Genomic DNA, 13,747 nt, shown 5'->3' with positions numbered 1-13,747 from the left:
TATATTTCCACACTTCATATCCCAGGTGTCATTGCGGACAGCACGTCCGGTTGAAGGGACGCATGAGCTCACGCGGACTGTCTCTGGGAGTGCTGAGTCGAATATCCTCTTTGGCGTCTCCACCGATAGAAACCGGCTGCTCTATTTCACCTAGGTCGGATTGAAAACAGTCCTGCTCCAGTTGGGACGCTTTATGCCATTCAGCGGTGTGGCCTTAACACCGGGATTTGGGTGGACACTTAACGTAGCCTAAGAACTGCGTAGCTCAAGTCTCAGTCGTGAAAATTGAAAACCCACGATGGACAAAACCCCGAGAGACACTGCCCCTGATTCTTGGGAACAAGAGGACGATGTGGAGGCCACAATCGACGGACAGCTTGACTCTGCTTTCACCAACTTAAATGTGAACGCCAAACCCTTTGTTCCCAATGTGAACGCCGCAGAATTTGTCCCGACGTTTGCCATTAAAGCACACTCGGAAAATCTCGATTCAATGGGTAAGCCGACTGTCACGTTGGGGTGCACCGTTAGCCACCAAGCTAGCCGTTAACATGAGCACGACTGTGCAGGTGCTAACCCTCGAGCTACTCGAAAGACACGCGTTTGAGTGCCGGCAACTGTGCGGTTAACTTTAATTATATGGTTGAACTGTAATTAAAACATTGCTCAGTGTTTCGGTTCGTGTGAAGTCAGTATATTCTGTTGTGGTATTGTATCACTTTTGTGAGGGTGTGTTTTTAAATGTCTCGTGGATCCCAACCGGCATTAGCCTGTTAGCTGCGAATGCTAAGTAAGGTAGCTGGTGTGGTTCGAGATAGTGCTGAACTCTTGCGCCGCCCTCGTAGCGTTCAACCGTTAGTTCTAACGGTACACGTCACTGGAAGGGGAAAGTGAATTAAACTTGTAACTGTTGTCATATTTAAGAGAGAAAAGCTAACCTCGTTGGAAGCATGTTACTTGTTGACCTTAAGTGCGGTGTGTCGTGGATACTGTGACTCATAAAGATTCATTGAATTATGAGTTAAAGACAAGTTTCCAGGCGAAAACATGTCTGACAGTGCTAATTACGTAGTGGTCGACGTAACCCAATATATCAATGTGTCGTAAAAGATAGTTAGTGTCACTTTTATTATCTTTTATTTGACAATTTAGAACATTGAAGAAAAAGCAAATCTGGAGAATTAGAATGTTTATCATGCAAGCCCTTGGTTTGGGAACAAAACAGTCGTGCTAAAACTAATATCTGTGTATTGTGACATTGAATAATGCTTACCTTTGTTGAGTAATAAACATGTCTTTCAGTTGCTGTTGAAAAAATTGCCACCAAGGAGGTGACAGGAAATGCTGGTATGTATGGCTAAATGTCTTGTGTGTTAGCCAGCATTTCGGCATTCAGTAAAACCTATTTTTACGTATTATTCTCTATTTTTTGCAGCTCCATTGGAGAACGGTGACAGAGAACTGACCCCAGATGAACCATGGGACCAGAAAGAATCTGAGCCATGTGAGGAAGAGCCAGGAGGTGGCTGCTGTGGTGACCGTGGACCTGTGGTGGTAGCAGCAAGTGAGGAGACGGGCTCAGAGATGGAGGAAGAGGAAACGCCTGCGCCTAAGGTTCCCCCAACACAACCAGATGCCCCCAAGAAGGAACACATAAATGTTGTCTTCATCGGACACGTAGGTCAGTGTAAATGAGTGCATGGCTTATAAATTGTGACAACATTGCCTTGTTCACGCTACGCAGCAGACATCAGTGCATGCGCTGCTGGGCGATATGGGCTAGTCGCTTTTAGTGTCCGCCTTTTCTTGAAAAATCCAAACACAAGTTTATGAGGCCATTCGTCAAATTGCCTGAACTACCTATAAGCTGAAACTATCAAATTGTTTTGATAGTTTAAAAAATCTGGCAAATATGAAGTTAAAATCATTTATAGTTTGCCAAAGCCTTAAAATGAAGACAAAGTAAAACAATTAAAACCTCTATGTCCTTTCTTCTGTAGATGCTGGAAAGTCCACTATTGGTGGACAAATCATGTAAGTTGCCCCGTTTTTAATTTTATTTTTTCAAACACCATCTTATTGTGGGTGGAATCCACAATTACTCTTGGCTCATATTTTCCTTCCTCGCCGTCAGGTACCTGACAGGCATGGTCGATAAGAGAACCTTAGAGAAATATGAGAGAGAGGCCAAGGAGAAGAACCGAGAAACCTGGTGAGTGTCCCTTTGTCTTCCCAGAGAAATATCAGAGATAAACATCCCTATTCTATCTTCAGGTACCTGTCTTGGGCCTTGGACACCAATCAAGAGGAGAGGGACAAAGGCAAGACGGTGGAAGTGGGCCGAGCATACTTTGAGACAGAGAAAAAGCACTTTACCATCTTGGATGCACCGGGCCACAAGAGCTTTGTGCCCAACATGATTGGAGGTGCATCACAAGCTGACTTGGCTGTACTGGTGGGTAGCGGAAAAGACTCGCCTTTCTTCCAAATTTACTAGGCGTGTGATGGAACAGACACGCCGGTGAAAGCGTATTTATACGTCGATTGTCTCTGCATGTGTACTTGCGTGCGTCGTACGTGTCCCGCTGCAGCAAAACGAGTCCGACGTCAGTCACCCGTTTTCAGTTTATCTGTCAAGTTTTTGTGACATTTTGCACTGTCGTCCTCCAGGTGATCTCTGCCAGAAAAGGCGAATTTGAAACCGGTTTTGAAAAAGGTGGACAAACACGGGAGCACGCCATGTTGGCCAAAACAGCGGGGGTCAAGCACCTGATTGTCCTGGTGAACAAAATGGATGACCCTACAGTCAACTGGAGCCTAGAAAGGTGGGTAAGAGGAGTTCTAGGGTTATTTATTTTTATTTTTTTTGCCATGTGACTTTACATGAACCCCTTTCTGTTTCAACGTTCAGGTATGAAGAGTGTAAGGAGAAACTAGTGCCATTTTTGAAGAAGGTGGGCTTCAACCCAAAGAAAGACATTCATTTCATGCCATGTTCGGGGCTAACGGGAGCCAACTTGAAGGAGCCCACTGATATGTGCTCCTGGTACACGTAAGTCCTCAAATATGACCGGATTTAATACTTCAAATTTCGTTTCCCCCATCTTCCCTCCAACATGTCCATCTTTGTTTTTGCAGAGGTTTACCATTCATTCCACATCTGGACAGTTTGCCAAGTTTTAACAGACCAAGCGATGGACCTATCAGATTGCCCATTGTAGACAAATACAAGGTAATGTTAATTTTTTTCCACACTTTTGAGTCACACTCATATTTTACAAACACTTTAAAACAGAGGGAATGACTTCATTTATAATGCTGTCTCTCCTACAGGACATGGGCACTGTGATTTTAGGCAAACTTGAGTCCGGCTCAATCAGTAAAGCACAACAGCTTGTTATGATGCCAAACAGGGTAAGACCTGTTTCTCTCTAATATGAATAAGAAAAGCTTGTAAATGTTCTACATGTTTTTGGCACTACTTGAATGCCTCTTTACTCCTCTCCTTTAATGTGATAATGTCTTCACAGCATGTGGTGGAGGTGCTGAGCCTCTTGTCTGATGACGTGGAGACGGACGATGCAGGACCTGGAGAAAATCTAAAGTTGCGACTGAAGGGCATTGAAGAGGAGGAGATTCTCCCTGGCTTCATTCTGTGTAATGCAGAAAACCTCTGCCATTCTGGGCGCACATTTGATGCCCAGGTCAGTTTGGGGAAAAACGAGCCGGATGCAATTTCAGTTGTACACGAGTCACATAAAAAAAAAACATTTCTTTCTAGATTGTCATCATTGAACACAAATCCATCATCTGTCCCGGTTATAACGCTGTCCTTCACATTCACACGTGCATTGAAGAGGTGCAGATTACGGTAAGTCTATGAATAGGTTAGAAAGTATTCAAAAGCACAAAAGTTGGTGGACACCATCTTATTGACCTTTGGAAATTCATGTTGTGGCTGAGCAGATTGAGAAGATACTCCATTTTTTTTTATGTACAATACTTTCAGTATTTCTTTCTGATGTGTATCAAAGCAAGCCTTTCTGGTCACGAGTCAGCTACTTAACTATCTTGAAATGGAAAATCCTGTTTCATAAAAAGAAATAAATGCCATTTTAAAATTCTATGAATACCATCGTTTTGTGTTCCCTCCCCAGGCCTTAATCTGTCTTGTAGACAAAAAGTCAGGTGAGAAGAGTAAGACAAGGCCACGATTTGTTAAACAAGACCAGGTCTGTATCGCCCGTCTACGCACGGCAGGAACCATTTGCCTCGAGACCTTTAAAGACTTTCCTCAAATGGGACGGTTTACCTTACGAGATGAAGGTAAAGCACCTACGCACTGTGGCATGCTCAAGAAAAGGCACTATTTAGTTATTAAAGGCTTAAACCAATGCTTATAATTAAAGTGACAAAATTGTGTGGGTCTCAGGTAAAACCATCGCCATCGGTAAGGTTCTGAAGTTGGTTGCAGAGCGAGACTGAAGACGCAGCTGCTCCAAATCCAGTTTGGAAGAACCAGGTGGAGCACGGTCATCTCCTGCCCAGTGTTGTCAGCGGCAAAGGCACCTCCCTCTGACGCCTGCCTACCCTTCTGTGTGTCGATCAGCTTCAGGAAAAAACAAAAAAGTGATCAACAGAAACCGGTTTTTAAGTCAGTGAAATTCAAGACGAAGTCCACTCAAGTCAGCTTTCTCATATTGAGAGCTCCGCTATGCCATTTCTGGGTTAGCCCACCTTCCACCTCTGCCCACCTCCCTCGTCTGGTTGATTTATCACGACAGTGAGTCTTTTCTCATTCCCTATTCCATTTTATTTTCTTGCCTTCATAAATGACAGAAGTTATATCTGTGAACAAATGCGGACCAAGATTTTTGCTTGGAGTGTAAAATGATTTCCGAAATTGTCTGAAATGATTTCATCGATTGAAACCAAAATGTTTATTTGGGTGTACATTACTCCCTTGGCTTTTACCCAATTTTTGGTTTCTCGTGTGGCGTTCTGGCTGTCTGCCTGCTTGAGCGTGCTCAAATAGTAAAGCAAACAACTATGACAATAAAATATTTGGAAAAACGCTTCTCCTTTAAAAGCAATTGTAGAAATACTTTTGTACTCTGGATCTTATTTAGCTGAAATGCTTAACACTGTTGGTAAATGGAAAAAGTTGTGTGGAAAAGAAAAACACCCCAGTAATAATACATGAGATTTTTTTAGGACAGTGATGAAGTAGGTCATTTGATTTTCTCCATCAGAGATAAAGCACAAAAAAAAAAAAAAAACACTCCCCCACACTTAACAGGTAGTGTTCTTTACGTTTGCCCCCTCCTCCACTGGGCCCTCCCACGCCGCGTCTCACCTAGCTCACCTTACAGCCGCTCTGCAGACACATGACACCTGCGGAGGGAGCCCACGGACTGCACGCTGACATGGAACCAGCGTACCGGGGCCTGGGTCGCTGTGTTTATTGTTTCTGGTTGGCCGTGGCCTTCGACGTCGTAGGACTGCTCGTCCTTCTCATCGGCGTGTTTGCGAACGTTTTTTTCTACGACCTCCTTATCTACGCCGGCGCCATAGTCATCTTCCTCAGTCTGGTGTGGTGGGTCTTCTGGTACGCTGGAAATATTGAGGTGCTCCCCTCGGAACTGGAGGATGACGTGGGCTTAGCAAAGAAGGACAAGGGTGGCATCGGCGGTGCGGTTCGGCGGCTGTCCAACCGCGTATCCAGCAGCATCAGGAACTCGCTGCGCAGGAACGGAGCGGCGGTACCAGGCAGTGGCAGACGGCAAGGAGGAGCGCGGAGATCGGCTGCGGGTCAGACTGTGGCCCCGCATTCGGAGCAGGTGGTTGTTGCCATGGCAACCTTGACGCCAAATTTGGTGGGGTGCGACGACGCGGAGATGCCTCCCACAACAACTGAAACCTCTCCAACTTGACGGGAAAAAAACAAGGGTGAGGTCTTTGCAAGAGTAAATGATCAAATTATTGCCTCACTTGTAATTCTGAAAAGTATTTTTTTAAATACATATAGCATAACATCATTTTCAAGCTAGTATAAGATGCTTTTAAAATGTAATTCCATAATACAAAACGGTATTGAAGGTTGCATTAAACTCTATTAACAAATCTTATTTTGCCATTCTTACCAGAGAAATAGTTTCCACCTATTTGAATGAATCTTAAATGCAAAACTAGATGCTCCTTTGCTTTGTAGTTTTTCAGTTACAAACCACAAGTATTATCAGAAGCTAATTATTAACCTCAGTTCATTCCCCACTAAAAGACCACACCAGTTCAAACAATAGAAGCGTGACACGTACTTCCACATAATGGTTGTTTCCCCTATGATCATTTATTTTTATTTCACTTCCAGATACATTCTGAGTTCATTGCTGACCTGGGGAGAGTCTGGATGCGCTTAGACTTGGCTCAATGTTATTTTCTAATTCATTTTGATTTTATTTGTTCAAAATCCATATGTTGAATCAACAAACTGTCAAGTATGTGGTTTATGGATATTGAGTTGCAATTGCAGTCATAATTATAAAGAATGGTCTATATTTTTAATAAAAACATTCATCTGTACTTACCTTGAAAGCCTACATTCAGAATGTATGAATTTATTGTTTTGTTTAAGGCGACACTGCACAACTTCTCAAGACATCCAAGTTGTTTAAATGAGATTTGACAACACACAGGGCAAATAATACAATATCTTGAAATATAATATTATGTGTGGTGAAACACATGCACTAGATAGGATACTGCTGTTAAAATGGTGAATGTGCAACAACTTCCTTGTTCCCACCCGGAGTGATAACAAATGTCAATGAGTAACCTTTGTAATAAGATTGCCTTTATCAAGCTGCTTCCAACTGCAAGCTACAACTATAATGTAGATGGAAGCAGCTTTAGGAAACCCTGACCAATGCAAAAAGAAAATGAATAATTGAAAAACATATGAATATGAAAAGCATAGTTTATTATTGAATTTTGGTTACAGTAAAGTTATGTTAATTATAGCAGGTAGTGCTTTACAATTACGAATTGGTGCTATTTCTTATGTAACCACTAGACGGCCCCAACGAGCACTACTGAGCTTGACTCCACCCTTAATGCATCAGAAGAAGCTCTCTCCCGGATGTAACGAAAGGAGAAACTCTCCATGTGATTTTGTTACTCTCGTTAAACACGTTTAACTTCGAAACAGTTGAAAATGAATATATTTGTTTACAGACTAACAGTCTTTTTCTTTAAAGTTATTTACGAAACCGTACCGTAAATCCCGCCAGCTGTCGCGTAACTGCTCATTCGAGAAGCTAACCCTGCTAATCCACGCGCTCGTTCATTTATGAAGCATGGAGATAACCGATCGTGATTTTCTGAACACTCCTCCCTTAAAAACCGTCAGGTTTGGTGGTAGTGTTGTGGAAACATTAGCCAAGTATAAACAGGTGAGTCGTAAGGTTTGTTTTGCAGGTTTGGAACACAACTCACGCTTTTAAAATGTCTATACGTAATGCGTAATATTATTATATCTGTGAATATGTGCGTGGTAAGCTGTTTTTCTTTTATGAAGGGAGACTTGAGTGACTACGAACTGCTGAAGCATCAGCTGGCCGATCCTGATATAAAGGTAAAGCGCTGCGGTCTTTGTTGTGTTGGCTGTCAGTTTTGCATCTGTTCTCTCTCTCTCGCTCTCCTTGCAGGATGCACAGATTATTACATGGCTACAAGAGTTTCGGAATTGTATCGCTCAGCTCACCAAAGACCATGAACAACTCATCTACACTCTCTTAGTCCGTATTTTGCAGCAGCATTCATTTCATTCTCATTGACTTAATACATGAAAAATATAATGCTTGTTTGCTGTTTGTGTGGATTTTGCAGAGGCTTCCCTGGGTGGATCGAAGCCAAGCAGTGGCGGAGGAGTACATGGCCTTCCTTAGTAACCTAGTATCAGCACAGACCGTCTTCCTATGTGCATGTCTCCAAATGATCGTCAAGTACTTTACGCCGAGTACGTTTCGACCTGCTTTTTCTCCGTCACAATCTTGGCAATGTGTTTTTAGCAATGATGTATGTGTGTTTCCAGAAAGGATAGCCATCTCTGAAGGAGGAGTCGATATGTCGGATACAGATGATGAAGATGAATGTGTGTTCTTGCTTCTACTTACACTGAAGTCCCAGTGTTGAGAAATACCTTACGCAAAAACGTGGCAAATGTTTATAGATGAGCCATTATATTGTATTCAAGGTTTAGCTTCAGCTTTTGTTTTGCTGACTGAATTAACACGTACACATTTTTTTTAGATCTCCCCAAACATTTCAACCGCTGCCACCAAGCTTTGCAGCTCATCACAAGATATGTCCCATCGTAAGTCACTTTGAGCACCTTTCGTCTTGTTGAGCTTTTTGGCTTTGTTTTGTGCATCATATTCCGCTCTTCCTTCTTTCCAGCACAAGTCACTTTCTGGTGCCCATTTTGCAAGACAGGTTTCCGTTTGTTCAAAAGTCCTCCAGAACCCTGGTAAGCCACCGAAAAAGACATGACATAATACATACGGCAGCACTGTCTTGATGTTTGTCTTTTTCGCTGCAGGAGTGTTACGTCCACAACCTACTGAAACTGAGTGTGTACATACCGACCATTCGACGAGACGTACTGGAGATCATCATTGGACAGATGCTTAAACTAGATGTAAGATTTATTTCCCGGACATATAAATGATCATTCTTTTTTAGGTGACAATGTGAATCAACACAACGTTGATTCCGTTCTAGGTGAGCGCATCCCGTTCCGATATCGAAGAGGCTGAAGAGAAAATGGTTCAAAGCCATATGTCAGGCAACTCTACTGAAGAGGCCCTCTTTGATATGGTACGGAAGAGATCTTTTTCGCCACATTGTAGTTCTCATTGTCTTGTGTAGAGTTTCAAATTGTGTGTGTGTGCACTAGGACGAGGACCTGCAGACAGATGAGCCCCCCAATTTGGAAATCATGTCCCACCCGGTGGCTGACAGGCTTGATTCACTCATGGCAATCCTGTTGGCGTATATCAAGGATGTCTGCCTCGTCAATGGTACCCCATTACTCCTTGTTTTATACTCTCGTCACTCCCGCTTGGACCACTAGGAATCATCAGAATACATTCTCTTAATTGTTATTCAGAGCTATCCTATCTTCACTTCCAGGCGGTCTTCATACAGACAGAACAAAGGAATTGTACAGGGACTTGTTGGATGTGTTTGACAAGCTCATCTTGCCCACACATGCTTCGTGTCACATCCAGTACCTGATTTTTTACCTCTGCAGCTTCAGGCTGGTGAGTCTGCTGCCCCTTTTTTTTTTCCTCACGAGGGTGGCTGTATTAATATTAAATCATAATTCTGTCTTCAAGGCACTCGCGGAGGCTTTCCTGGAGCACTTGTGGAAGATTCTGCAGAGTCCATCTCAGCCCGCTGTCCTCCGCCAGGCTGCTGCGGGATACATGGGAAGCTTCCTCGCCAGAGCCAACTTCATCCCTGTGCTGTAAGCTTATTGACAATTTTGCTCTCGTGAACATCTGGCATTTCATTTTGCCCTCGCTCGTAACCGAGACCTCAAGATATTTGAACTCCTTCCTTTTACTGATCTAATTGAGTGTGCACTTATCTCCTGCAGCACAGTACGGGCGTGTCTGGACCTGCTCATCCCGTGGATCCATCGCTACATCGACAGTCAGGATAGTAAAGGCGGGCAGGCCTGCTGTGACATCAGCCTCCATGGACCCTTCTACACCGCCTGCCAGGCGGTCTTTTACACCATCATCTTCAGACATGGAGCCATTCTGGCGGGAGACATGAAGAAAGGTAAACATCTCTGCACTGTTTTACTCACCATGCTTCTTTGTGATTATTCCACCTATCTCTTGACGAGTTAGTTATTCATGCGTACGGTCGACCATTAAAGTTTATAACTGCATATAGCTGCCACAAGATGGCAGCAAAGCACTGTTGTTGCCTCAATGAAAGTCCTAAACAAAATTCCCCATCAGAAAATGATTTCTCACCTGACTCATTCGTGTCGAGGGCTGTTGTCTAGTCCTTTCCATAAATGCTGTGCGTCGTGTGTATCAGGCTTGGAGTACCTCCAGAGTTTGAACCTGGAGAGGGTGGTCATGTGTCAGATGAACCCGCTTAAAGTGTGTCTCCCAGCAGTCACCAATTTGTTTGCAGCCATCACCAGGTAAGTGCTCAGTACACATAACGCAATTGTTACAGCGCTAGCTTTCATCGTACGCCAGATTCTCCAGTGCTTTGCTGCTTTTTTTGCCCCCAGGAAATATCAGGTGGTTTTCTGTTACACCATCATAGAGAGGAACAACCGCCACTTGTTGCCCATGGTGCACAGCTCTGCAGGAGGTGACAGCGTGAGCACCAACACCAACCCCTTGGACAGCTTCTTTCCTTTTGACCCCTACCTGCTAAAAAGGTACGCCATGCGTATTTTCACCAAGCTGAAGAAATGATGAAACAGAACCTTCTATTTTTTTCACGCAGGTCTGGTGAACTGATAGAGCCTCTCTACCAGGTGTGGGAGGAGCCGGCAGACTCGGAGCTGGTCGTCCCTAAAAGAGTCCCTCAGGTATGCCGGCGAGAGGATGAGAGCAGCATTCTCCCGAATACTAACAGTTGTTTTGTCAGGGCTCGAAAGAGGACGAACTTGACTTCCTGGGCGGGGAGACGCCGCAGGGCGACGAGATGGTCGGGATGACACCCAACTCGTTTGAATCCAACCCCAGTATCGGCTCACCTCCCATCTACTTCCAGAGACAGTGCTAGTTCCACATGGCGAACTGTCACACTTGGCCGGGTCATCCTGAGACCTGACGAATAATATTTGTAATGATTCACATTGCATTCATATCAGGGTGGAAACATCTCGGAGGCAACTTTCTCATCCTGTCCTTTTATGATTTTTTGTTTTCTCTCTATCTGGTGCAATAGCAAGAAACATTAATGACGTTAGTGTTAGAGCCGTATACTCTCAAAATATTTTAGGTTTTGTTTGAATTTTACAAGCAGTTGTACAGATAAGTTTTCCTTTTGGTGGGGATATATAAACTAATGATCCTTGTTATATTTGCTTCTGTGAGCATGGGGCACACCAAATGGCTTATTTTGGTTTTAAGTTTATTCTCTTCAGTTGTTGAAAAATCTGCTCCAGTTGTTACTGGAATAGACTTTTGATATGAATTTGAATAACGATAAGTCATTTATCAGTTATTCCTTTATTATAAAAGAGTAACAGAAAGAATGAGGCCACAACAAAGATTCAGTCTGGTTGAAATACAGGACATGATAGTCATTTATACAGTATGTGCGTTGTTCATAGAAATATAAAGAACCATGACGGATGGATGGCTGTTTGGACTCTTGATTACGAACGACACAAGATAACACAACAGGAGCTACATCGGTGATTTCCTAATATTGTACAACAACGTCCCTCGCATCATGCAATGATGTTGACCCAACAAACTGTTCAGGTTGGTCTTGCGTATCAACGCAAAATCTTGCTCTGCTTCCATTCACAATGGGAGAAACAATTGAGGTCAACTCACTTGATGCTTGTTCTTAGCAGATGGGGTTATTACGGAGATTCATGGATTGAGATTGGCCTCTACATGCATTGTGATGAGAGGGTAGAAAATAGGAAGGAATATTAGTTGTGCATCATCTGTGTATTGTGCTCATGCCTAAAGTTAACAAGTTCAAACAAGAGGGCAAATGTTTCCGTGGAGATATCTGTCCAGGTCTTGGTTGAGTCCATTTGCAGAAGCCACACTGGAAGCTGAGGATGTCTAATTGGATGTATACTGAGCTTTGGCATTAAATAGTAGTGTTGTGTGTGTGTCACAAGGAGCTGTGGATCTGAAATAAAGTCTTATTTTCAAAAGATGTGTGTCGGAGGGCGCTGGCTCAGTTGAGTGTCCGAGTGGATTCTGTGTCTGATTGGAGAGTTTGGGCTAATGTTCTTCCCTGGTCGTCCTTTGGGCTCACATGTAGTGAGGGCTGACATCTGGAGCAACTTCCTTCTCTGTCACTGTTCATAGGTCAGAAGAAAATAGATACATCATGGAAAATCCACTTTTTTAGCTTTTAAATACATTTTATTGTGCAGGATTGCAGAAAAACTTAATCTATCCAAGTGTTGCAGAGATGCATTTATAATCTGTTTGGGGCATATTTTTTACTTGGTTCAGTTTTATCCATTTTCTATTATGCATTTGTATCTATGACGTCGCAGTCTTTGGGGCGGCACTACCAATTAAGGTCATGGGTGTGGCCAAACAATTTGGCAAATCCCCCATCTTTAATACTCGGAGAGACTTTTGTAGTCCAAACAACTCAATATTGCTGAAGTGGAGACACCAAAATGTTCCGTTGTTGGATGCATTAATCCACACAACTCCATCCCCAGCATCAGAACCTCAAACAAGTGCCTGGTTAAGTTTAATTTTTCAGGACAAAGTTCCCACATCAGTGGAAAGTCCTGCTTGTCTTTGCAAAGCACCAAGAATCCTTCAATCTGCAGAAACGACGGACACAGTAATGCGGTAAGCTTGACATGAACTGTATTTTACTTTGATATTATTGCGTGTCTATGATGCCCTGTTGCATTTCTTTGACAGCCTTATTAACACAAGCAATGCTTAGTTTACACTTTTGAAAGGAAAAAAAAAAAGTTAGGTTTGATCCAATTGTGAATGAATTTAGAATGGGTGGGCAATGTTTGTTTTATCCACTTGCTAAGTAATACATACCTATGGCATCATTGGGAGTGGTGAATACGCCCTGCACCAGCTCTTTGGCCTCAACTGCCAGCTGCAAAGCGGGATCGGGAAGTGGCGAAAGTGTGTCGGGACTGTCTGCAGCCGGTGAGGACTTGTTGCTCCTGATATGTGAAACACAAACCACAATGAGCAAAGCTGGCTGCAGACCAACCAGGCTACTCTATTGACATTTATTTCTTACCCGTGTTCTCCTCCAAACAAGCTTGGGGTTGTTAATACCTTGTGGACGTTCTGAGGGAAGAGCACAAGTACATTGAAATGTAATAATTATTCATATTTCATATTCTCACTTTTGAAGAATGTGCATCATTCCATATTTGGAGTTCTCGTACCTGTGCAAAGCCTAGAAGTCTTTTGTTGGACATCTCAAGGTGTTTTCTGTTGACTTCAGACTTGCGGAGCTGACAATCAATGGCAGTCAGCCTCCTGCTCAGTTCCTGCACCTCTTCCTGGAAAAAAAACAACATAACTTGGGTTCATTAAGACGTTAACCGATGGTGCGCAGCTATCTTTGATCTTGAATGAGCAAATGACAGAAAATAACATCAATTGACGGCAGAAATATTTGGAGAGCTGGAAAGAAAGAAAATATCAGACACAACCACCAGAGGGCAGTAGTGTAACAAAGAACGCTTTATACACTGATAAGAGGAAAGATAATTAAAAGAATGGAAAGGCCAAAGCTTGGATAAATAAAGCATGATCTCAAATATAAAAGCGTGCCTGGCCTGAGCTCAGAGGCTTTGTAAATCATTTGTCTGCCATTAAAAAAAAAAACCTGATTGGGACAAGTGATGGTTTAGTGGATCACTTGGCTGACTTTCCAATTGGCTTTGTGAGTTCAGTTCTCACTGCACCATTCCCAAGTTGAATGCTGCAAAAAAACGACATCTAAAGATTTCAATGGGAGC

General features: G+C 43.1%; 4 protein-coding genes across 6 annotated transcripts in view; 3 read left to right on the top strand and 1 right to left on the bottom strand.

Moving 5' to 3' along the window:
• The first annotated feature begins 42 nt into the window (after positions 1 to 42).
• On the top strand, positions 43 to 5,075 carry gspt1l (G1 to S phase transition 1, like). The gene is made up of 14 exons (XM_037255924.1): positions 43 to 497; positions 1,303 to 1,347; positions 1,436 to 1,681; positions 2,001 to 2,034; positions 2,135 to 2,212; positions 2,275 to 2,455; positions 2,671 to 2,825; positions 2,912 to 3,052; positions 3,139 to 3,232; positions 3,334 to 3,414; positions 3,531 to 3,704; positions 3,782 to 3,871; positions 4,158 to 4,326; positions 4,433 to 5,075. The coding sequence occupies exons 1-14, from the start codon at positions 299 to 301 to the stop codon at positions 4,483 to 4,485; spliced, it is 1,740 nt and encodes a 579-aa protein (XP_037111819.1). The 5' UTR covers positions 43 to 298; the 3' UTR covers positions 4,486 to 5,075.
• Positions 5,076 to 5,342: 267 nt separating this feature from the next.
• On the top strand, positions 5,343 to 6,594 carry si:dkeyp-72e1.6 (transmembrane protein 238-like). The gene is made up of 2 exons (XM_037256097.1): positions 5,343 to 5,949; positions 6,371 to 6,594. Exon 1 carries the CDS (start codon positions 5,388 to 5,390, stop codon positions 5,931 to 5,933), a length of 546 nt encoding a protein of 181 aa, XP_037111992.1. The 5' UTR covers positions 5,343 to 5,387; the 3' UTR covers positions 5,934 to 5,949; positions 6,371 to 6,594.
• Positions 6,595 to 7,108: 514 nt separating this feature from the next.
• Positions 7,109 to 11,595, top strand: rrn3 (RRN3 homolog, RNA polymerase I transcription factor). 2 transcript variants are annotated; one of them, XM_037255913.1, is made up of 17 exons: positions 7,109 to 7,451; positions 7,577 to 7,633; positions 7,707 to 7,796; positions 7,888 to 8,017; positions 8,093 to 8,152; positions 8,311 to 8,374; positions 8,458 to 8,527; positions 8,600 to 8,698; positions 8,782 to 8,877; positions 8,957 to 9,080; positions 9,193 to 9,323; positions 9,399 to 9,529; positions 9,662 to 9,849; positions 10,117 to 10,225; positions 10,319 to 10,471; positions 10,540 to 10,624; positions 10,684 to 11,595. In XM_037255913.1, exons 1-17 carry the CDS (start codon positions 7,356 to 7,358, stop codon positions 10,819 to 10,821), a joined length of 1,821 nt encoding a protein of 606 aa, XP_037111808.1. In that variant the 5' UTR covers positions 7,109 to 7,355; the 3' UTR covers positions 10,822 to 11,595. The 2 variants fall into 2 exon arrangements, with proteins under 2 accessions (XP_037111808.1, XP_037111807.1); XM_037255912.1 differs by having other exon boundaries at positions 9,193 to 9,529.
• The window catches only part of si:dkeyp-72e1.9 (syntaxin-binding protein 4), a 16,332-nt gene continuing 13,839 nt past the window's right edge, over positions 11,255 to 13,747 (bottom strand). For both annotated transcript variants that reach the window (XM_037255898.1, XM_037255899.1), the window contains exons 18-21: positions 13,169 to 13,285; positions 13,018 to 13,067; positions 12,807 to 12,937; positions 11,255 to 12,085 (exon numbers count right to left, since the gene is read on the bottom strand). In XM_037255898.1, the coding sequence (XP_037111793.1) occupies positions 12,039 to 12,085; positions 12,807 to 12,937; positions 13,018 to 13,067; positions 13,169 to 13,285 (345 nt within the window). In that variant the 3' untranslated portion in view covers positions 11,255 to 12,038. The remainder of the gene's footprint in view (positions 12,086 to 12,806; positions 12,938 to 13,017; positions 13,068 to 13,168; positions 13,286 to 13,747) is intronic.

Source organism: Syngnathus acus, chromosome 8, assembly GCF_901709675.1.
Source record: "Syngnathus acus chromosome 8, fSynAcu1.2, whole genome shotgun sequence".
NCBI classification, from domain to species: Eukaryota; Metazoa; Chordata; class Actinopteri; order Syngnathiformes; family Syngnathidae; genus Syngnathus; species Syngnathus acus.
Note: the sequence above shows the minus strand (reverse complement) of the source record. Positions and strands in the feature narration are given on the sequence as shown.